At 40.5% G+C, this 24,716-nt stretch overlaps 1 protein-coding gene across 1 annotated transcript in view; it reads right to left on the bottom strand.

The window, feature by feature from the left end:
• The window catches only part of PARVA (parvin alpha), a 171,207-nt gene that overhangs the window by 58,164 nt on the left and 88,327 nt on the right, over positions 1-24,716 (bottom strand). The window contains exons 2-5 of the mRNA XM_036762936.1: positions 6,302-6,391; positions 6,138-6,208; positions 2,980-3,082; positions 648-788 (exon numbers count right to left, since the gene is read on the bottom strand). Coding sequence (XP_036618831.1) covers positions 648-788; positions 2,980-3,082; positions 6,138-6,208; positions 6,302-6,391 — 405 coding nt within the window. The remainder of the gene's footprint in view (positions 1-647; positions 789-2,979; positions 3,083-6,137; positions 6,209-6,301; positions 6,392-24,716) is intronic.

Genomic DNA, 24,716 nt, shown 5'->3' with positions numbered 1-24,716 from the left:
AATAATCAAATATTCAGAATCATCACCTTCCTCCTATAGCACAGAAATTATAGATAGCTTGACTTCTGATTGTTTTCCATCAGTAAGGATCAACTAACACTTATTACCTATCATGGGCTAGATCCAATGCCTTCAAGGAATCAGGACAGGTTCTCTTCCTGGGGAGAGACGTAAAACCTTTTTGTGTGTGCCATAGACCCCCTTTGGCAATCCGGTTTGAAGCCCATGATTCCCTTCATAAAATTGTGTTTGTTGCCTACATTCATAATTGAAGAAAAAACTGCATTTCACTTAGAGTTTAGTAAAAATAAAATGTGATTTTTCCCCCATACAAATTCTCCTGAAATCCATTCACAGATGACTCCGTGGTAAGAACTCCTTATCTATCTAAAGAGACTAAGGGTGACACAAGCCACCCCACCCTCCTCACCCCCAAAAATTCATGTCTTTTACAGCCTGAGTTTGTTGGATATGCTCTTTGAATGAATGAATGCATGAAAAGGCATGTATGACGTATGCACTGTGCACTGTGCTCTCTGCTAAGTACTCCAGATACAAATAAAAGCCATGAGATGGTCTTTGGGCACAGATAGTACAGGGAAACACCAGTTCTGCATCTGACAATACATATAGAACCAAAAACTCACAGTCGACATTCCACTTGATGCTCCTTGGGGGCAGTTTGAGTGTTTCGTTGATCTTTTCCAACACAGTCTGTAGCTTTTGCTTCTGGGCAATCTCAGACTGGGTGACCTCGGCAACATTCAACTTCTCACTCTCGAGTTTCTCTGGAGTGACAAGAGAAGAAAATGACAGATACTTTTCCCCCATTTATATCACATGCTAAGCAAAGCTCCCTGGCCAGACCCCCACACCCAACCTTTTCTGGCCTGGTAAGCTGACGTGCATGGGCCAGGATGGCTACCACACTTTACCTCTTGCCTGGCCTGGACTTAAACAGAACTCCTCTCTGAAAAGTAGGCATCCACTCTTTGCTTGAAGACATCCAGTGAAGGAAGGTCTCATTAAGGCAGTTCTTTCTCCTTTGGGACAACTCTAATAGTGAAGAATTTTTCTCTTACATTGAACCTCAATCTCTGCAATTCCTTTAATCAATTCTCATAGCATACAGTCCTGTCTTCAGTTTTGGCTGCTGCATCTTAAAAGGATGTTGACAAAGTGGGGTATGTCCACTGGAGGCTGACCAGTTGGATGAATAAACTGGAATTAGGAATGTTTAATGTGGAGAAGAGAAGAGTACCAGGGCTCCCAGTAACTCTTTAAATATTTCATGGCTGCTGTGTGGATGGGGCATCATGCTTGACCAGGTCGGCCCCAGAGGGACCAACCACTGGAGATTTATAAGAGGGTAGATTTTAGCTGAATGTAGGGGAAAACTTCCTAACAATCAATGTCACACAACAATGGAATGGGAGTGTCTCTGTAGGTAGTGAGTTCCTCCTCACAAGAGATCTTCTAGAAATGCCTCAAGGCTTACTTTCAAGGATACTATGGTGGAAATTCCTGCTTCAGAAAATTTATTCATTTAAATATACTAGATAATGTTTGAGGTCCTTCCAGCTAGAAGACTCTATAAAGATCCAACCAATTTGATGGATAAGTCAGTGGGTATGTTTTTTGTTACTAAATCAGATGCTTGATAGTAATTTATGTTTAAATAGCATCGTACAGTTGTAAAATACTTTTAAATACCTTATCTCATTGAACCCTCGCAAGAACCCCATGAGGTAGAGGCAAAACTAAGGCAGAGTGAAGACTCAGATCCTGATCTTTTGGACTTCTTGTCCATAAGTCTTTCCATTACACTAGACTGTGCCTACCCTCTTGGTATCCCCAAGTCAAATGAACTTTTAAAGCAATTTACAGTTGAGGCATTCATTTGTTCATTCTTTCATTCCACATTTTTCTGTTTTGGCCAGAAATCCTTAGGGTCTTCCCCTCCCCGATTGATTTTTTTTAACTAGGTAAAAGCAGCCATTTTTTTCTTCATTTTTTACCTAGCCTTAATCACCGGATGAGCGCTGCCTCAGACAAACTGAGACCTGGGAAAATCTTAGTTTAAAAAGGCCAAGGATTCCCACTGCATCTGGGGCCATATCTAGTTGTTCTGATCTAAATCTTGCCGCTGGACAAAGTTGGCTCTGGAGGAGAGAATGAGGGTGGTGACTCTGCACAGCCCTGTCTCACTTAAATCCAAGTCACTTGCAAGTTATGACATCACCTTCCAGATGCCACGGTCCTCTCTGAAGATGGACAAACAACAATAACTGGCTGCCCACTACAGTCAAAGCACTCTTCTTAGCATTGTGGAGGATACAAAGATAAACACTGTCCCTGCCTGCATGGAGTTCATGATCTAGTTGAGAAGTAAGAATTCAGAACAGAATGCAAAAACACAGTCAGAGAGGAAGAACGAGCACCATGGAAGTACAAATAAGGGAGGTAGCGTCTCTGGCTGGGAAAGATGGAGGAAACTTCATGATGGAATCATAGAATCTCAAAGTGAGGAAGGACCTCAGGGACCCTCTTGTCCCACCCCTACTAACTGAGATGCCACTCTGCAATACACCTACAGTTCTTATCACCCAGCACAATGATGGGAAAAACATATACTCCAAAGCCACCCATTCCACAGTGGGACAGGGAGCTTTTTCTTTATATGGAGCTGAAATCTGCCTCTCTACATTTTTTTGCCCCATTCTATAACCCTGATTTGACCCAGGAGCCAGCAGTATGTCTATAGGATCATAGATTAAGAACAAGAAGGGACCTTGGTGGTTATCTAGTCTAAGCCTCCTCAAATGTGGAAACAGGCCCAGAGAGGTTAAGGAACCTGTCCAAAGTCACACAAGCAGTAAATCACAGTGCTGGGATTTGAACCCAGTACATCTGACTACAAATCCAGCACTCTTTCCCCTGTATTATACTATCTCAGTCCTCCAAGTATTTTCCTCTTACCAAAAAGCTTCTGCAGGACTTGTCCATCATACATATCTTCAGCCAAGTCTTTCACAATTATCCTTTCTCCAACCAGAACATCATTAATCCAATCAATTAATACCTACAAAGGGGGCAGGAGAAGGCAGAAGTTACGAACTATTTTTCTAAGTTTTAATTAAGATATAAGTGATTTTCACATTTTAAGAATAATGTTTAGGAGCAGAAAATAAAATTTTAAAAATTAATGTTAGGAGAAAGGAAGCATGGCAGAGTGGATGGGGAGCTGGCCTCAAAGCCAGGAAGATCTGGGTTCAAGTCTCACCTTTGACACATACCAGCTGAGTAGCTCTAGGCAAGTCTCAACCTCTCAGAGATCGAGGTGACTCTCTAAGACTATAAATTGCAGAGAAGGTGCCATCTGGCATTGGACAGAGTATTTCCTCACTCAGAATTCTCTATAACAGTCAGATCACAATTCCAGTCGCTATCTCTCTCACCTTTTGAAAAAAATATGACAAAATAGTCAATGAAGCCCCGTTGCTGGCATGGTAGCTGTTCATAAACAGCGTGGGCTTGAAGTATATGTAGATTGCTGCTGCTTTGGAATGGGATAAAGGGGGTGTTATTTTTTCTACTCTTGTAGTAAGACAACTTCTAGCCTTAGTGGTGGTGGAAGGGGTCATGGTAAAGTGAACTTCTCCTACTTTCTACCATATACCTCTTTCCAGTTCTAAACTCTTATTCTCACTCTTGCTTCCTTTTCTTATCTCTTCTCCCATACCCTTTGTTTTTCTTCTGTTTACTTTCCTCTTCCCTTAACTCCAGCCTGCCAGGAGCCCCCATCAGTGTTGCTCACTCTCAGGGCTACAGCTGCCGACACCTGCTTCTGACTATCGCCAGTACTCCTTGGGTCTCCAACAGTAATAGCAAATCGAAAGTGAGGTGAGAGAGGCCCATAAAGTGGTACAAAAGCCATGATGGACCATAAAATCAGGTACGGGGAACAGCACTCCCCAGAGATTTTCTTATTAATGCAAATTATTTTCACCAGGTTCTTAGCTGTCCTCACTTAACAAGAAGATTCAGGAGAAGAATAAGGCATAATGGCAGTGTAACCCAGCGGAATAAGCACTAGTTTTGGATTCAATGAACCTGGATTCAAATCCTGCCTTTGTCACCTTACTACCTGTGCGACCCTAGACAAGTCACTTAGCTCTATGGGCCTTGGTTTATCTATAAAATGAGGCATTTGGACTAGAAAACCTCCCAAATCCCTTCTAGCTCTAAACCTATAATCCTATGAACCAGTCTTTTAGACCAATTTTATCACATGTACGGAGAAAAGTTCTGTTTAGACGCCATTTCTTCATTTTTTGAATCTCTTCATAATGAGAGCCAGACATTTCATAGCAATTGCTTTAAAATGGCAATGTTTTCTTACATTTAAAACTGAACTCAGTGACTCAGCCAGACGCTAGATTCCTGGTTCCCACTTCGTTACTGAGCTAGTCAGGGTGTGGGAATGTCATATTTTATGTTCTTCCTCTGACCTGCCAGCATCTCATTCTTAAGCCAAATGTGTATTAGCATCCTGGTATCTTGAAATCTATTTTCTTCCTGGATTGGAAAGACCTTGCCATACATCTGATTCGCTCAAAGTCCTTAGTCTAATAAGCTCATACAGATTTAGGACACAGGACTGTATGTGACTATATCACAAATAAGTACATGTATACATGTATACATATAAAATATATTTATGTATATGTTAACAAATGTGCACATATATGTATATATATACACATGTGTATACATACATATATATTCACATATGTATATAAAACATATTTAAGTATATGTTAACAAATGTGCACAAATATGTATATATACTCTTTATATACATACATATATACACACACATATATGCGTATATTTTATATATAAACATATTTATGTATATGTTAACAAATATGTAATTTTCCATTGCTACCAGCCAGGGTTTGCTAACAGGTTAGAACACCAATTTAGAACTCCTCTGATATAAGAATACTGCCTGCTGAATCACCCCAAACTCTTTCTGGGGGGTTTCCAAGCTCCTCAGAGTTCTCCTGGACAAGTCCTAACCTAGCCCATCCCAACAGTGTAGCTCTCTGAGGTCTGACAGGACCCAAGAGATCAGATCCAAGCTAAGTTTCCCTCTATGGACAAGGGAAAGGTTGCTGGAACACCATCATCACTGTGGCAGAGAGTCCTGAAGCAATGGCTGACCAGCGGCCCCTGCACTGAATTCAAGAATTGAGAGATTCTGGTGCCTGGGACACCCTGTGTACTCATGTCCATTTCTGGCCCTAGCAACCATCTGAGATGGGCTCAGGTGAAGAGCCCAACAGGCTACAGGATGAAGAGAGAAAGTCAGCCCTCCTCCATGGAGCCTCCTCAGATCACTGGCCCACAGTGAGCTCTCCCTCCATTGTGCCCTAATAGGCACAAGCACACTGGACCTCTCACTCAGCCTTTCATGCCTTTTGCTTCATATTGTTAATTACCCTTTTATGTGCTTGTGTCTTCTCTCCTCAACTGGACTGTAAGTTTCTAGAAGACTGGGACCATATCTTATTTATCTTTGTGTCCCATATGGTGTCTTTTTTTTTCTCTTCCAATTCTTTGATTGCAATGTAAGGAACTCTAGGTATATAAACTCCCTTCACTACTACAGGTAAATTACTTGTCTATAACTTAGTCTTAGACATTTCCCCTTGCTTCTTTGTAGAAATGGGTGACCATGGATATAGATTATTGCACATAATGTCCAACCTTTTTGATACATTGGTTTATCCTTTCTTCCTCTTAAAAAAATTCTTTATTCAAAGGGATGGTTGGCTCTCTTGGAGGGGATGGCGTGAGTGTTCATAGTTCAGTGTGAAATGTAAGTCATTTAAAAACAAAACAATTTTAATAAAATTGTATTTTGAGCCCCCTCCCCCAAAAAAGTATAGTTTAGATCACGTAGAGGTTGTCTGAGGCAGAACATGAACTGAAGTTTTGCTGACCCCAAGGCTAGACCTCTATCCCCATCCACACTGCTCCCAGGGCATTACACTTATTGGATGATTAAAGGATAGAAGAACTTCCCTAGACATAGTCCTACAAAGAGTTGTCCTATGCTCTCCTCTTACCTTCATCAGTTCCTGCAGTTTAGGGTCATTCCGTGAATTTGGATCCACCATTGTCCGGACTTCATTCTCCTCTTTAATGAAAGAAAAAATAATTTAGTGTCAAATAAGACATTTGCCATACTGAACTTCTCGAGGGTTTTTCCAATGTGGCATAAAAAACTTACCTAGCATGGTGTCCTCGGGATCCAGCTCAAAGGGGATTGGGCTGAGAGGTAAATTGATGGCATTCATCCCTTCTTCCTGAAGGTCAGACACTGGCAAAATTAAAAAGAGATGTCACCTTTTAGTTGGCTGCCTATACCAAGTTTTTTCCCAGTGAATACCTTGGTGATTGGTAGATGAAAGAGCTAAAGGGGAGATCCAGCTGATCTATCACATCTTTGAGAGATGAAATAATAATAACTGACATTTACTTAGCACTTTAGGACCCTAGCATCAGAGATTTAGAGCTAGAAAGGGCTACAGGGGTCATCCAGTCCAACTGAGGCCCAGACAAGTTAAGTGATTTGGCTAAGCTAAGCGATTTGTCACATAGCTACTAAGTGGAAGAAGTCAGGCGTGGTAACTCCAAATTTGGCATTTTTTTTCCCGCTCTATGCTGCCATGTTGCTTCAAATCATTCCAACAACCTTGAGAGATAGGGGCTATTGTTACGCACATTTTACAGAAGGAAAAGTGAGGCTTTAAGTCAAAGCAGCTAAGAATCACCCAGCTAGTAAGAGTGAGAGGGAAGACCTGAATCCAGGTATTTGAACACCAAGTTCAGAATCCTGTTTTCTATCATGTTACCTTTCTAATTCACAAGTCTTCTAGTCCAAAATATGCATTATATAGGTTTGTTTTTATACAGACGAAGAAACTGAGGCCAATAGAGAAGTGACTTGTATGTAGCAAGGGCTTAAATGGGAAGGGACCTTTAATGTTTTTAAATGCATGAAATAAAATACATGGGATTATGAAATAAACCAAAGGTTAGTAAGTAGTATTTTTTTCCTTGCAAGTTCATAGATCTGCTTCTTCCTTCTATTTGCCAAGAACTGGGGATAACCTCTGATATCAGTGCCTTTGATATAAGTACATAAGAGTGAAACAAAGGAGAGAGCATTTTTCATTGGGAAAGATTAGGGAACATTTCGCAAAGGAGGTGACTTTGGGGTTGGCCTTAAAGGGATGGACAGGATTCAATAGTGAGATATTAGAAAGGGAAAGCAGGTAGAAGGGACAGTTTTATAAAGAAGGAAAAAAGATGAGCTCACAGAAGAACAAACAATCAATACTGGCTGGAGGAAAGAGTGAATAAAGGGTAGCAGTATGCAATAAGACTAGAAAGGTACTTCAGAGCTGTGATGGGGAGAATGAATTCCCCAGTGTGCTTGATGAAACCACAGGATATAATCAGCAGGTAATAAAGATAATGAAGCATTAAAATCTTAAAAGAAATATCAATCCTGTCAGAGTGAAAAAGTTTTTCAATCAGTTTCTTGATGTCATGTTCCTGGCAACCTCTAAAAAGCAAGAATCTCTAAGGGGTCTGTAAAGGCAGAAGACAGCTCTGGGACTGAGATCTAGAACTAGAGAAGAAGTAGGGAAGATTTATTGTTTAAAAATTAAATAAGAGAAATAGAGGAAAAATTGAAGAAAGAAATGAGTGACATAACAAAATCATGGAAAAAAATCAACAGCTTGGTAAAGGAGGCATTAAAAAATGCTAAAGAAAATGACACCTTAAAAAACAGAATAGACCAAACAGTAAAAGAGGCACAAAAATCTTCCTTAAAAAACAGAACGGGTCAAGTGGAAAAAGATGTATAAAAATTCACGGAAGAAAAGAACTCTTTAAAAAGTAGAACTGGCCAAATGGAAAAGGTCAAAAGTTCACTGAAGAAAATATTTCTTTAAAAATTAGAATTGGGCAAGTGGAAGCTAATGACTCCATGAGACATCGAGAAACAATAAAACAAAAACAAAAAATGAAAAAATAAAAGAAAATCTCATTGGAAAAACAATTGACCTGGAAAATAAATTGAGAAGAGATAATTTAAAAATTACAGGACAACCTGAAAGCTATGATTTAAAAAAAAAGTCCATTCATAATTTTTCAAGAAATTATCAAGGAAAACTTCCCTGATATTCTAGTACTAGAGGGTAAAATAGAAATTGAAAGAACACATTGATCACCTCCTAAAAGAGATCCCAAAATGAAAACTCCAAGGAATATTATAGTCAAATTCCAGAGCTCCTTGATCATGGAGAAAATATTTCGAGTAGCCAGAAAGAAACAATTCAAATATTATGGAGCCACAGTCAGGATAAAACAAGATTTAGCTGCTTCTACACTAAAGGATCAGAGGGCTTAGAATATGATAGTCTGAAGGGCAAAGGAGCTGGGATTACAAACAAGAATCATCTACCAGCAAAACTGAGTTTAATCCTACAGCGGGGAAAATAGACATTCAATGAAAGAGAAGATTTCCAAGTATTCCTGATAAAAAGATGAGAGCTGAATATAAAATCTGACTTTCAAATACAAGACTCGAGAGAAGCATAAAAAGGCAAACAGGAAGGAGAAATTATGATAGATTCAATAGGTTAAACTGTTTACATTCCTACATGGGAAGATGATACTGAAACTCCTAAGAACTCCAGCATTATTAGGGCAATTAGAAAGGGTGCACATAGAGGGGCAGCTAGGTGGCGCAGTGAGTAGAGCACCGGCCCTGGAGTCAGGAGGACCTGAGTTCAAATCCAGCCTCAGATACTTGACACACTTACTAGCTGTGTGACCTTGGGCAGGTCGCTTAACCCCAATTGCCCTGCCTTCCCCCTTGCAAAAAAAAAAAAGAGTACACATAGATACAGGACACAGGTATGAGTATGAGTAGGATAATGTCTAAAAAAAATAAAATTAAGGAATAAGAAATACAAATATACCAGGAGAAGGAAGAAGGTAGAAGTAGATTGGGATAAATTATATCACATAAAAGAGGTGTAAAAGACCTTTTACAGTGGAGGGGAAGATCTGGGAGGTGAACCTTACTTTCATCTGAATTGGCTTAAGGAGGGAATAACATACATACTCAGTTGGGTATAGATATGTATATTTATCCTACTGGAAAGTTGGAGGGGAAGGGGATAGGAGAAGGCTGTGGTGCTAATAGAAGGGAGGGCAGTTTGGGGGAGGCAGTAGTCAGAAGCAAAATACTTTTGAGGAGGGATGGGGTAAAAGAAGGAAGACAGAAGGATAAACAGGGGGAAAATAGGATGGAGGGAAATATACAGTTAGTAATCATAACTGTGAAAACATTTTATAGCGAGCTTTTCTAATAAGGCCTCATTTTTCAAATATATAGAGAACTGAGTCAAATTTATAAGAATATAAGTCATTCCTCAATTGATAAATAGTTAAAGGACATAAACAGGAAATTTTCAGATGAAGAAATAAAAGTCATCAATAGTTATATGAAAAAATGCTCTAAATCACTACTTATTCGAGAAATGCAAATTAAAACAACTTTGAGGTACCACCTCATACCTATCAGATTGATGACTATGTCAGAAAAGGAAAATTACAAATGGTGGAGGGTACGTGGGAAAATTGCGTCACTAAAGTACTGTTGGTAGAGATGTGAACTGATCCAACCATTCTAGAGAGCAATCATGTACACTCTTTGACCCAGCAATACCACTACTAAATCTGTATCCCTAAGAGATAAAACAAGATATGTATTTTATATATGTGTGTGTGTGTGTGTGGGCTGTGTATGTATATGTGTGTGTATACACACACACACACACACACACATATATATATATATATTTCTTCCCACTGCTATCCTGTGTTCTTATGGGAGTCTGCCCCAGATTTATCTGAGAGATGTGTGTGCGTGTGTGTGTGTGTGTGTGTGTGTGAGAATATTTTGTTACTACCACTCATGCTGTGCTATTTCAGTAAATGTGTTTGCTTTCAGCTAATTGTGTCAACTGACTGATTCCTAAAGGCAAATGCACTGATGGGGGCTCAAGAGCTATATGAAGCCTTACAGACTACATTGAACCTGGGGCAGTCATCCTTTGGGGATACGACTGAGAGTGTACATGAGGGAAAGGGTAGTCCCAAAAGAGTACACTACAGAGCTAAATTGTGTAGGTCTTTAAATGCCAGGCAAGAAAATGCAGACTTTATTTGCTAGGCAGTCTGGAGCAGTGGAAAGGATGTTGAACTTGGAGTTAACACTGCTTGTTAGCAACTAATCTTGGGAAAGTTACTTCAACTCTCTGGGATTAAAAGACATTTAAGGTCCCATCTAACTCAAAATCTATGACATAATGGTTGTCAGCAAAGAAGTGACAGGATCAAATGTATGTTTGAGGAAGAAGACTTCGGCAGTGATGTGCTAGAAAGAATCAGAGCACAAGAACTTAGAGGTGGGAGGTCATGGAGTCCCAGATCCAGAGCTGGAAGGAACACTAGAGACCATCAAGTCCAACCATCTCACCATCTACCTTGAACTAAATTTGTAGCCTATACCTGAGCAAGAATCCTCTTTATCATATCCCTGACAAGTCATCACCCGGTCATCTTTCAAAAATTTGCAGTTTCATGTGTAACCATCTTTTTTTTTTTTGATTAGGCTGTTTTATTGAAATGCTTGTTTTATTCCACAAATTAAAAATAAAATAAATTTAAAAACTGAAATTAAAAACAGAGAGAAAATCCCCTATCTCTCCTGACAATCTATCCAAGTTTTTGTTAGCTCTAATTACTAAGATGTTTTTCCTTCTGTAGATTTTAAATCTGCCTCAGAACAACTCCCAATCATTGCCACCAGTTACTTCCCTGGGGCCAAGCAGACCAAGTCTAATCCTTCCATGTGAAAGCTCTTCAAATACTTGAACACAGTCATCATTTCCTCCTATACCTTCTCTTCCAGATTAAACACCCCTAGTTCCTTCCAACCTATCCCTAGATAGTGTGACATTGAGCTTTCTCACTATCCTGGTCATCTTCCTCTGGATATTCTCTTTCCTAAAATGTGGTGGTTGAAAAGGAACACAGGACTCTAGAAATGAAGTGGCCTGGTTAGAGAACAGTGGGCCTATTGCTTCCCTCATGCTTTTTTTTCCCAAGTCATCTTTTATTAAATTTAAAAAAAATTTAAATTTTTTTCCATATTTTTATTATTTATTTAATATTTTTAGTTTTCAACATTGATTTCCACAAGATTTAAAGTTACGAACTTTCTCACAATTTCTACCCTCCCCCCCACTCCAAGATGGCATATATTCTGATTGCCCCTTTCCCCAGTCTGCCCTCCCTTCTGTCATCCCACTCCCCACCCCCCATCCCCTTTCCCCTTACCTTCTTGTGAAGCAAGATAGATTTCTACACCCCATTGCCTGTATATCTTATTTCCCAGTTGCATGTAAAAACAACTTTTATTTTGAGTATTTCTTTTTAGAACTTTGAGTTTCAAATTATCTCCCTTATTCCCTCCCCACCCACCCTCCTTGAGAGGGCAAGAAATTCAACATAGGCCGCATATGTATCATTATGCAAAACACTGCTATAATAGTCATGTTGTGAAAGACTAACTATATTTGCCTCCATCCTATCCTGTCCCCCTTTATTCAGTTTTCTCCCTTGACCGTGTTCCTTTTCAAAAGTCTTTGCTTTTGATTACTTCCTCCCCCTATCTGCCCTCCCTTTTATCATCACCCCTCTCTTATCCCCTTCCCCCCTCCTTTCCTGTGCAGTAAGGTACCCAATCTAGTGTGTATATTATTCTCTCCTTAAGTCAAATCTGATGAGAGCAAGATTCACTCATTCCCTTTCACCTGCCCCCTCTTCCCTTCCAATAGAACTGGTTTTTCTTGCCACTTTTATGTGAAATAATTTACCCCATTCTATTTTTCCCTTTCTCCTTCTCCCAATATATTCCTCTCTCACATCTTAATTTTATATATTTTTTTTAGATATCATCCCTTCATATTCAACTCACCCTGTGCTGTGCCCTCTCTCTCTCTCTCCCTCTCTCTCTCTCTACATATATATATGTATATGTATATATATATGTGTGTGTGTGTGTGTGTGTGTGTGTGTGTGTATACACATATACACTGTAATACTGAGAAAGGTCTTATGAGTTACTAATATCATCTTTCCATGTGGAAATGTAAACAAAACGGTTCAACTTTAGTAAGTCCTTTATGAGTTCTCTTTCCTATTTACCTTTTCATGCTTCTCTTGATTCTTGTATTTGAAAGTCAAATTTTCTATTCAGCTCTGGTCTTTTCACTGAGAAAGCTTGAAAGTCCTCTATTTTATTGAAAATTCATATTTTGCCTTGGAGTATTATACTCAATTGTGCTGGGTAGGTGATTCTTGGTTTTAATCCTAGCTCCTTTGACCTCCAAATATCATATTCCAAGCCCTTTGATTGCTTAACGTAGAAGCTGCTACATCTTGTGTTATCCTGATTGTGTTTCTACAATACTTGAATTATTTCTTTCTGACTGCTTGCAATATTTTCTCCTTGACCTGGGAACTCTGGAATTTGGCAACAATATTCCTAGGAGTTTTCTTTTTGGGATCTTTTTGAGGAGATGATCAATGGATTCTTCCAATTTCTATTTTACCCTCTGGTTCTAGAACATCGCAGCAGTTTTCCTTGATAATTTCTTGAAAGATGATGTCTAGGCTCTTTTTTTGATCATGGCTTTCAGGTAGTCCAATACTTTTTAAATTATCTCTCCTGGATCTATTCTCTGTCAGTGGTTTTTCCAATGAGATATTTCACATTGTCTTCCATTTTTTCATTCTTTTGCTTCTGTTTTATAATTTATTGATTTCTCATAAAGTCACTAGCTTCCACTTGCTCCAATCTAATTTTTAAGGTGGTATTTTCTTCAGTAGTCTTTTGGATCTCCTTCTCCATTTGGCTAATTCTGCCTTTTAAGGCATTCTTCTCCCCATTGGCTTTTTGGAGCTCTTTTGCCATTTGGGTTAGTCTATTTTTTAATGTGTTATTTTGTTCAGTATTTTTTTTGGGTCTCCTTTAGCAAGACATTGACTTGTTTTTCATGATTTTCTTGCATAACTCTCATTTCTCTTCCCAATTTTCCTCTACTTCTCTTATTTGCTTTTCCAAATCATTTTTGATCTCTTCCATGGCCTGAGACCAATTCACATTTTTCTTGGAGGCTTTTGATGTAGGCTCTTTGACTTTGTTGACTTCTTCTGGCTGTATGTTTGGATCTTTTTTGTCACCAAAAAATATTCTATAGTCTGAGTCTGTGTCTGAGTCCTTTTTCGCTGTCTGCTCATGTTCCCAGCTAAGTACTTGACCCTTGAACTTTTTGTCAGGGTATGAGTACCTTCAGAGTGGAAAGTACTTTGTTCCAAGCTTTAGGGACTTTGCACTGTTGTTTTCAGAGCTACTTCTACTCCAGTCACCACAAGCTCTGCCACATCAGTGCTCCTCCTCCCCCAAGAACCACCAACCAGGACCATGACCCAGATCCAAGCAGGGCAAAGCAAGAGAACCCTGCCTCTGTGCCAGCAAAACAATCCCTGCACTCCCACTTTGATCCACTGCTTGATTCCTCCGACCGGTGGGCCACGGTTCTGGAAGCAGCCACAAGAGATTCTTGCTGCTGCAGCTGCACTGCCTCAGCTACCCCCAGGGCTATGGCCAGACCATGTACTTCTCTCACCCAGATCCAGAAGGTGTCCCACTGACCTGCTCCATTGTCTTTGGTGTTTATGGGTTGAGAAATCTGGTAACTGCCATAGTTCAGTGATTCATGGCCCTGACACCGGCTCCGCCCTACTCCCAGTCTGGTCTGTTCTGGAGTGGCCCATGCTGGGATGCGCTCCACTCCTAGTATGGTGTGATAGACCTTCCCAGCAACCATCCAGGCCATCTTGGGCTGGAGACTTGTTTCCTTCTGTTATTTCATGAGTTCTATACCTCTGGAATTTGTTCAGAGCCACTTTTATAGGTGTTTGGAGGGATTTGGGGGAGAGCTTAAGTGAGTGCCTGTTTTCCAGTCACCATCTTTGTTCTTCCCCCTGCTTCCCTCATTCTTCACGTTATACCTCTCTTATTGCAGGCTAAGATTACATTAGTTTCTTTTCCTGCTGTGCCAAACTGAGCTTATATTGAGTTTGTAGTCCACCCAGAACCCCAGATCTTTTTTTCTTTAATGGGAACTGGCACCAAACCATTTCTTTCCTTCCTTACATTTGTAAAATTGATTTTGTGAACCTAGGCGTAGAACTTTTACATTAGACCTGGCCCATCATTCTAGTCTGTCAAGATTGTTTTAGACCCCTATTCTATCAATCAATATATTAGCTCTCTCCTCTAGTTTTATGTCATTGACAAACATGAAGCATACCACTGATGCCTTTGTTCAGGCCAAGCACAAATCCTTGGCTCACTTCACTAAGGACTTTTCTCCAAGGTGACAACAACCCATTAATTTAAAACCAGTCATTCAACCAGTTCTTCTGTTTATTATCTATGGGATTAGTTGTTAGTCACTTGACCTTTCTGGGACCCAATTTTCTCATCTGTAAAATGAGGGTGTTGGACTAGATGACTTCTCAGGTCCCTTCTGACTCTAAATCTATACTCTTATGATCCTACATCTTGTCTACACCTCTCCATCTGGTTGGCAAGGACAATGGGAGAAATTCTGTCACTCTCCTGCTCAACAAACTCCAGTGGCTCCCTGTTGCCTTTAGGATCAAATACAAGCTCCTTTTGGACAAATAGAATCTGTCACTATTTGGCTGCAACTTTCCCCTTTATTATATTATTATGCTATATTACTATTATGTTTGTTATACTAGTATACTATATTACAATTATATTATATTACTATTATATTACCATACTATATTACTATTAAATTATTATATATTATATTGTATTACTATTATATTTATTATACTATTATATATAATACACTATTATGTGATACTATATATTAATTAATCATATATACATATTGAACAGTATTATATATTAATCGGACATACCACACTATTATATTATTCAACTGAAAATTTCCTCCTTTACTGTACATTACTTCTATTCCTCATACATATTTTCATTTCCTCATTCCATACCTTTGAGTAGCTTGTCCTCCAACTCTAAAATGTATTCCTCTCCTTTTCTCTGCCTATTTTCCTTCAAAGTTCAGTCTAATTGCTGCCTTCTAAATGAGGCCTTTCTTGATCCTCACCCCCCCCCTCAAGTTGCTTGTTCTTCCCCCCTCCCCATTAACTTCTATCTATTTTATATAAGCTTATTCATATATTGTCTCTTCCAAAAGAATGTAAGCTTATTGAGGGGCTTTTTCATTGTTGTCTTTGTATTCCCAGTACCTAGCACAACAATAAAAGTTTGTTGAGTGATTGTCAAATTCTTTGCTGAAACCTAGGAAAACTAAATCTATATGCTCCCTTGACCTCAGAAGCTCAGAATTAGGAGAGATCTGAGAGGTGCCTGAGCAAGAATCCCCTCTACAACAGAGCCGAGCCTAGTAATTAATTTCTTAACAAAAAAAGGAAATTGATGAACACTTCCCTTCTAAATGTTGACAAATCTCTTTAACAGCATGTCCTACAGTTTTGTCAACCATCAAGGTCAAAGTCACTCGTGTAGAGTTTGCAGATAGGTTGGAAGGCCAGAGAGTGGAGATGGAAGGACCATTGGTCATTGCAAGCACAATTGCCTAATATTCCTTGCTAGATCTAGATCTCTGCCTATATGAGCTTCCACTTCGACCACAAGGAAGAGATAATGAGGGCTGGTCCAAGGGTAATAGCAATGTGAATAGCAAGAGCAGATGAGAGAGCTTAGAGCTACACTTGACACAGGTATGAAGTTGTGATGGATAGGAAAGCATCACAGACCATAGGATCATAGATTAAGAACTCAAAAGGGCCTCACATGATTATGGCATTTGGATTCTGGAAGATTAGAAAGGAAGTCAGGGGAGGAGAGGAAGTTTTTTGCAAGAAAGCTAACAAGTTCAAATGTTGACATGGGTTTCAAATACCATCCTGGTGAATATGTCCAGGAAGAAGATGGAGATTGGAAGAAGTCTGGGTTAGGGATATGGCCTTGAGAGATTATTTGCAAGAGGAGATAGGAGAAGTCATGGGGATGGGTGAGACCAAAAAAGGAAAGAGTTAAAACAGAAAATTGACAAGGGTAGTGAACAGAGCCTAGGAGGAGTCTGATATTTAAAAGGTGGAATTCCTGAAGGAGGAAGAAGAGGACCCTGCTCAGGAAACGTAAGAAATAGGCAAAGAAGTAGGAGAACCAGGAGAGTATAGTGTCCTCTCTTTTGGCCACCCTCTTTTCCCTCTCTCTATGCTCCCTCCCTCAAACAGCTTAACCATCTTCGAAGGCTTAGCTGACACCCCAACTGCTCCAGCCTTGACTTCTGAATTGATCTCTAGTCCTGCAGCTCTTTCTAGGATACCTTTACTTAGCTGTGTGACCTTGGGCAAGTCACGGCCCCCCTTCCCCCTTCTAGAGCCTCTGCAAAGTGAGGAACCCAGACCAAATGATCTTTGAATGATCCCTTATGGCTGGAATTTTGTGAGTCGAAAGGAAAGGAAAAGTGGCTGGAGGCCACTGAATGTTCCCATCCTGGCCTCCTTCCTCCCACTCTCTCAACCCTTGCCCTTGAGCCGCAGGCAGAAATTTCTACTAAAAGGCAGTTTTATACTAGAAGGTTAGAGAGGACTGACCTTAAACCCCACCCCCACCTTCTTTTCCCTCCCCCCAACCCTCTTAAAAGTCATGATTTAAATCCCAGCTCCTAAATTCAATTCCAGATCAGATAATGGTTTTTCATCCATTAAGTAAAAAAAGGCCGTTTTCTCGAAAGACTTTAGTTCATGTTTTGGTAAGCAAGGGAGAGAGCTGCCAATCAGATGCAGGTGACGTTAATAAAAGCAAGATCCCATGTACACCAGGGCACTATTAGCACTCTATGTGTGTGCATGCATGTTTGTATTTGTGAGTTTATGTATATGTATTTGTGAGTTTTCATATTTTTTTTATTTCTGAGTCTGGCCTCCTAACCACTCGCCAACATATACTTGCTAAATACACAGCATCTACTTTAAAAGGCCTCTTTCAGATTTGCCAGGGAGAGGAATGATGGATTTGGACAGTGACTGAGATTTCCTAACAAAGAGAAAGAGGGAGAAACAGACTTAGTCCCAAATGGTACATCTTGAGTTTCATGAAGCTGCTGTTTATTTAGCTCCTTCCCTGGGCCAGTGACAGATTTACCTGATATCCACCGAGGTGATGAAGGAAAGCTAAAGGGACGGGAGGAAGGAGACCAGAAGTTGTTCCCCCATTTCACTTTATAAAACAAGCACAGTTCATTTGGATGTTGGCCAAAGCTTGCCCCCCCACCCCATCTCTCTCTTCCTCTATCTCCCTCCCTCCCTCTCTCCTGCCCTCCCCCTCCTCTCTCTCTCCTCTCTCCTCTCTCTCTCCCTCCGTCTCTCCCTCCTCTTCTCCTCTCTCTGTCTCTGTCTCTCTCTTTCTCTCTCCCTCTCCCTCCCTCCCTCTCCTCCTCTTCCTCTTCCTCCTCCTCCTCTTCTTCTTCTCTTCTTCTTGTTCTTCTTGTTCTTCTTCTTCTTCTTCTCTCTCTCTCTCCCTCCCTCTCTCTCTCTCTCTCCCTCCCTCGCCCTCTCCCCTTTTCCTAGAGACAGCCGCTCCAGTTTAGATGTCCTTAGAAACATGAAGCCATGTTTATAAAAGGAGAGAAAGAACCATCTGCCCTGCACTCTGCTTTATAGCCAGAACTGAGCTGTGAATATGGAGATATTTACACATTTTTCTGAGCGTGAGCAGAAGATTCAATAGCCACAGCTAGGAACTCTAAAGGTGGACCTAAATGATGGAAATGGTGTGTGTGTGTGTGTGTAGTTTATTGTGAAAAATAAAATGGCTCCAGAGGCTGAGCCTCTCAAGCTCCCCTCCTTCCCTGCCCAGGCGTGGGGGCAGAACAAACCAGAAAAGAAAGACCAAGATGTGTTTGCAATTGGAAATGTTTTTCAGGAAATGATTTTGTGCAGGGATCTCATCCTCATTCCATTAACTACAGACTGGGAGCCAACCATTTGTAAAACAAAATATGCAAACAGAGGTGGACCGGGCCATGGGATTGAGTTAGTGGACCCTTGCCCAAAGGATCAGTCTCCAAAGTAGTTCTCATTTCTCCATTAAGCCAAATCAGAATGCAAATGCAACTATCCCTTTGGCACTCTGTTCAGGAGAGTCGCCGCTGCATTTTCTCTGTATCTAATGGGATTGTAGGTTCAGAGCAGGAGGTCATCTAGCACATTCCTATCCCCGTCCCTCCCACTACACAGAGGTCACAGAGGGAAAATGACTTGGCTAGGATCACATGGCTAGTTAAGTGGCACCACAGAGATTTGAACTGATATTTTCTGACTTCAAATCAAGCCCTCTTTGTACAAAACCACAGCAATCACAGGCTTCTTGCCTTCCTTGCGGCAAAAGACCTATTTAGGAAAATTGGATTATGCAAACTTATCTGTGGCTCATCTTGAGAAAGTCAGCTGTGAGATTTCCAGTGTTTGTTTTCGGAGCACTGATTCCTTCTTGCCCCAGTCACAGAAGCCTGGCCATTTAGATGTTATCCCCTCTTCTCAGAGAAGCAAGTTAAGGCTTGTAAAGCCCTTTACAGAATCTCATCATGTCTTTAATTCTGTAACGATCTGTGAAGACAGTGTCGTTGTTATCCCCATTTTACAGGTAAGGAGATGAGTTTAGTGACACCCAGAGTCACATAGAATCTAGATTATTCTGTGTCCAAAGTCACCAGAGCTAGAGCTAAGGTGGGGTGACTGGAACTTTGCCCCAGGGTGCCATGGTTTTGGGTGAGCTCTTCCTCCATTCTATTTAGCTTCTCCCTAGCCCTTCCCTTGCCCCCTTGCTGAGGTGTCCAAAGCAGAAGACTCATGTCAGTATTCTAGGGTCTCTATTCCCCCTCCCCCTTATCTCACCTACTCAGTTGAAGGGATATACCTCATGCCACTTCCCTCCAGTGTAAAAATCTTCAGTTTGGGCTCTGCTATCCACTAAACCAAAGGTACAAACATGTAGCCAGTGGGCAATATCAAAATGCAATTGGGAAATGCTCAACAAAATAAATAAAAATATAATAAAACACACATAATATTCATTTTAAAACTAAGCCAATATGCAGCCTGCAGGGATCCTTATGTACGGATGAGTAGGCTCCAATCTATCTGAGTTTGACACCACTGCACTAAATCACACCATCTGCCCAGTCCTTAGACATAGCTGACAGCCCCCCTTTACCTCTTGAATGAACTTATCACAAATAATTTTGACTCCTGTTATTTGTGCATGAATCATAAGTCCCCATTAGGCCATCAGCTCCTTGGAGACAGCTGCTATTTTTCAGCCAAACTTTGTTTCTCCCCCTAGCATGGAGTACTGGGTTCTGAAGACACTAGGTAATTAATGTTTGTTGAAAATGGAAGCCCTGCCAGAGATCCATTGACTTACATTCAAAGCATTGTTTCTGCTCCTGCCTGCCCTTCCCCAGGACAGCTGTAAGTGAATATATGGCCCTAGTGAGAATGGAACACCCTGGAGGGTAAACAGAGTAAGGGCTGATCCATCCAAGGCAGGTGCCCACCATTCTATTCATTCCTTTGGTAACTTCTAGACCCCTCTCCCCCTCCCAGCATGCCCCGAACAATGATCCCTGTATCTGGAGTACTGGGCCAAACAGATGAGATTTCACTGGAGTTTTAAATGACTTTGAAAAATGGCATTGAAGGAAAGAAAATGAATCGTCTGGATTGCTCTTTCTTGAGTACAAGTGGTCCCGGAGAGACTTTTTATGGCTATGCTAGCTCCTTCTGAGGCTCTGCCATGACTAATTTCGGGTCTATTTGAAGGCTGCTGAAGCTTCCTTAATTGTTAAATGACTCATGGGCTTGCGGAGAAGTCCTTGGCAGCTAAAGCCACTCAATGATATGGTCAACAAGTACCAGCATCATCATATGAAAAATTCCCATGACTTGGAGACTTCTGATAAAGTCTAGGGTTCAGGGGAGGGAAATGGCTGAGTTTATGGGACTCTTGTCATAAGACGAGTGAATCAACAAGTTGTAACCGAATCAACACAAGTGAGAATCCAGAGATGAGTCAGAACAAAGAACGATACCACAAACTCAACACAGCAAGCCATATTGACCCCCGATTGTAAAAGCAGATTCTTCGGAATGGAACCCTTCATAGTGTTGTTCTCAAATAGCTGTAGCAACACAAGGTGGGACTTCTCATTACTTTGGCCATTCTTTGGAATGCTTCTCTTGTTTTTTTGTGAAAAGTATGGCCCACTACTACATTTATTTTAAAATAAATTTTTATTGGTATCCTTTATATCACCTATATTTCCTAGTATATTCTACACTCCTCTACATCTCAGAGAGCCATTCTTTATAATAAAGAATTAAAAAGGGAAAAAAAGTTCAAACTAACCAAAATGTTGAAAAAGTTTGATGTTACGTGCAGTGTTGAATGTCCACAGTCCCCCATCTCTGGGGAGAGGGAAGTACCTTCTCTTATCTTTTCTTTTTGGCCCACTTCTCCCAACAGTGCCTGCCCAACTGCTCTTCTGACAACAACTCCAAGAAAAGATCACACATGTTAAGATGGCAAAGAAAATTGACTTACTTAGGAAAGGAGAGATATAACTTAGCTGTGCGTGTATTGGGGCTGAAACCAAAATGGCAATGACCATTTGATAAATGGTAAAAGGGTATCAGCAGGTAGTTCTCAAAGGAAGAAATTCAAGCTTTCAACAAATGCGGAAAAATGCCCCAAATCACTAAGAGTAATATAAACCCTACCAACTCTGATGACAAAAAGGGAAAATGACAACATTGGATGGACCATGGGAAAACAGAAGCATTTGGTTTCCTGTTGGTAGAGCACCTGTTAATCGGTCCAGTTATTCTAGGAAGCAATTTGGAACTATGTACCAACAGTCATCCAGTGATACCACTATCAGGCTTCATAACAAAGAGATCAAAGAAAGATGAAAAGGACCAATGCTTTAAAAAATGTTTTTTATCAGTTCATTTCGTAGTAGCAAAGAAATATAAACTTAGAGGGTGTCCAGCAATTGGGGAATGGCTGATAGAATTATGGTATATGAATGTAATATACTGCATGGTAAGAAATGACAGATGGGGTGGATTCAGAGAAACCTGGGAAGACTTATATGAACTGATGCATAGTGAAATGAACATAACCAGGAGAACAATTTATACAATAACCACAACATTGTAAAGGCAAACAGCTTTGAAAAACTTAAAAACTCTGATAAACACAGTGATCGACAATATTTCCAGAGACCAATAACGAAGCAAGCTACCTGCCTCCTGATAGAGAAGGACTGAAATAAAAAATGGCCAACATGGGAATTTGTTTCACTTGACTATCTATAGTTGTTATAACAGTTTTCCTTCCCTCCCCTCCTCTCCTTTTCTCTCTCTTCCTTTTCTTTTCTTTTCTTTTCTTTTCTTTTCTTTTCTTTTCTTTTCTTTTCTTTTCTTTTCTTTTCCAGTAGGGGGAGGGAGAGGTAGGAAGGAGAGAAAAAAGATGCTTGTCTCGTATGATGGTACACACCTTGCTCCTGCGGAAGGCTGAAGCTGGTGGATTGCTTTAGCTTGGGAGTTCGGAGCTGCAGGAAGGCTAAAGCCAATTGGGTATCTGTATCAAGTCTGGTACCAATATGGTGAATCCCTGAGGGCAGGAGGACTGCCTAAGTGGGGAAGAACTGGCTCAACTTGGAAAGAGAGAAGCTTTCATGCCAAGCAACAGTGAGATCCAGCCCATGAGTAATCATTGTCTTCTTTGAGACCCAGTCTCAAAATAAATTTGATGGGGGGAGGGGGGAGTAATCTAAAAAAGATTACAATTAAAAGAAATAAAGCTATTGCACTCAATTGCAACCAAAAGCTCAGAAGGGTAACAATCATTATTAGGTTTGTCTATACTTATTGTTACAAGTGAGAGCATTTGTGAGGGGGAGGGGAGATGAGTAGAACAAGGGGTTAGTGGGGATTGATATAAATGCTAAAAATAAATAAATAAATAAATAAAAGGAAGAAGAGTTATCAATAAAACCCAGAAATTCACAGCAGAAAACAAAAAAGAAGTTTGGAAGATGACATAAACAGGACGGTTTTGTTACTGCCATGTGAAATTTAATATAAACTCTTTGGAGACAAACTGTACAGAAGTTCATCTTTTATACAAAATCCTCTTTTTGTTCATTGTTTATAGGAATATTTGTGTTTGTTCATGATTGCTAAGATCATAATGGAAAAGAAAAAAATCAGAATAAAAAGCAATAACCCCTTACATGGGAAGGGTGCATTAGGGCTGTAAAACACTTGAACAGAAAGGCTCTCATTCAATCTTTTCATTTCTCTGGGGGAGATAGGACAGAGATTACACTTTCCATTTTACAGATTAGGAGAACGAGTTGCTGAAAAGTTAAATGACTTGCAGTACCAACCCAAATACTAGTGGGTCCTTTCATAGGATCAATAAAGCACCTGGTCAGGATTGCTCTTCTGATCCTATCACTTGGGTGATACTTCTCTGTGAAAATGTCAGTGTGGTCTAGTAGAGAGTGCTTGACTTGGACTCAGCAAGACCTGAGTTCAAATCTTACCTTTTCTGCTTCCTAGCTATGTGCTTGTGGACAAATCATTATCTTCCTGGGGCTCAGACAACCCCCTAATGTTTATCTACTAAATAATAGATGGGTCAAAATCTATGTTCCTCAGGGTATTAGCCTGTATAAGAGGTACCTGTGACACACCCTGACCCTGTAACCACGGGCAAATCACTTAATCTCTCAATATCCCATAGTACACAGCCCAAACCTGACTATCCAAAGGAGTCATTATTTTAAGGTTGTGAGGGACTCCCAGAGTGATGATACCTCCTACCAATGTGGATTGCAACTCATCTGTGACTTAGGAGATAAGTTCTTTGTTATCTTGTCCAAAGAACACTGAGTTTGAGAGACTTGTCCAGAAAAAGAGTAGTAAGTGTTGGAGGGGGATCTGAACCAAAGTTTTTCTTACTTTGGATAGCTAAGTGGCACAGTGAATAAAGTGGCAGGCCTAGAGTCAGGAAGACTCATCTTTATGAGTTTAAATCCAGCCCCAGATATTTACTAGCTGTGTGACCCGGGGCAAGCCACTTAATCTTGTTTGCCTCAGTTTCCTCATTTGCAAAATGAGCTGGGGAAGGAAATGGCAAAGCACTCCAGTATCTTTGCCAAAAAAACTCCAAATAAGGTTAGGAAGAGTCAGACTGACTGAAATGACCCAACAAATAAAGCTTTCTTACTCAAGTAGAGTTGCTCTATCTACTAGGACACACTGTTGCCATCTTTGCCTTGTACATAGTACTTAATTAACTTATTGAATGAATGATTTGAAAAATTGCCCAAACTATCAAATAACCAGCTAAACACTCATTAAAACAACTCTGAGGTGCCAACTTACACCTATCACAATTGACCATGAAAATTAAGAAAGATGAAAATGTTCCCTAGACTATGGGGAAATAGAAATTAAGAAAGCTTTTGGGAAAGCACCTGGCAAAGTCCAATAAGAGTTATTCAGCTGGTCCCGACCTTCGAACTAGTGACACCATTACTCAGACTACACTCTAAGGATGTGGCCCAAAGGAAAGCTGGAGAGACCAGAAAGGACTAGATACGTATATTTTAAAGGCAAATCTGAAGGAGAATTATTGCTCCCCAAAAGAGGGCAGCTGAGAAACACTCAAAACAGAAGAAATGCCTCTGTACCATATTCCTTTATTTCTCTGGGGACCGCATCCCAGATCTCCAGGGCTAGAAGGGCCCTCACCAGTCATCTAGGTCAATCTGTTCTTGAAGCAGGGAGTTATAATATCCTCAACAAGTGTTTATCTTAGTTTTATTTAAAAACCTCTAGTGAAGGGCAACCCTGCTGCTTCCTGTGGTAGTCCAACAGAGGGATGGCTTAAATTTTATAAAATCTCAGAGTTGGAAGGGACCTTGTTATCACCTGCTCCAATCCATACATGAAAAGAATCCTTACTCTAATAGACCCATCCGGTGGTCATCCAGCCTCTGCAGGAACACCTCCAGGGAAGCTACCACCTCCCAAGGTATCCTCTTCCACTTTGAGACAGCTCTAATAGTTTGGAAGTTCTTTCTGATGTCAAGCTGAATTTGGCTTCTCTGGGACCTCCATACATTGTTCCTGGCTCTATCCTCTGGGGCTGATCAGAGTCAGTCTAATCTCCTTCCCATAATGGTCCTTCAAACACTTGGAGACAGATGTCATGGCTCTCCTCTCCTTTCCCCCATCCTCAGCCTTTTCTTCTTCAGTTTGTGAGGGTCAAACGGTCTAAATAATGGTGAGAACTCACAATAAATAGCCTGAAGAAACCTCAGGAG

The sequence above is a fragment of the Trichosurus vulpecula genome, chromosome 6, assembly GCF_011100635.1.
Source record: "Trichosurus vulpecula isolate mTriVul1 chromosome 6, mTriVul1.pri, whole genome shotgun sequence".
NCBI lineage: Eukaryota > Metazoa > Chordata > Mammalia > Diprotodontia > Phalangeridae > Trichosurus > Trichosurus vulpecula.
This window is presented reverse-complemented; position numbering and strand designations above follow the sequence as displayed.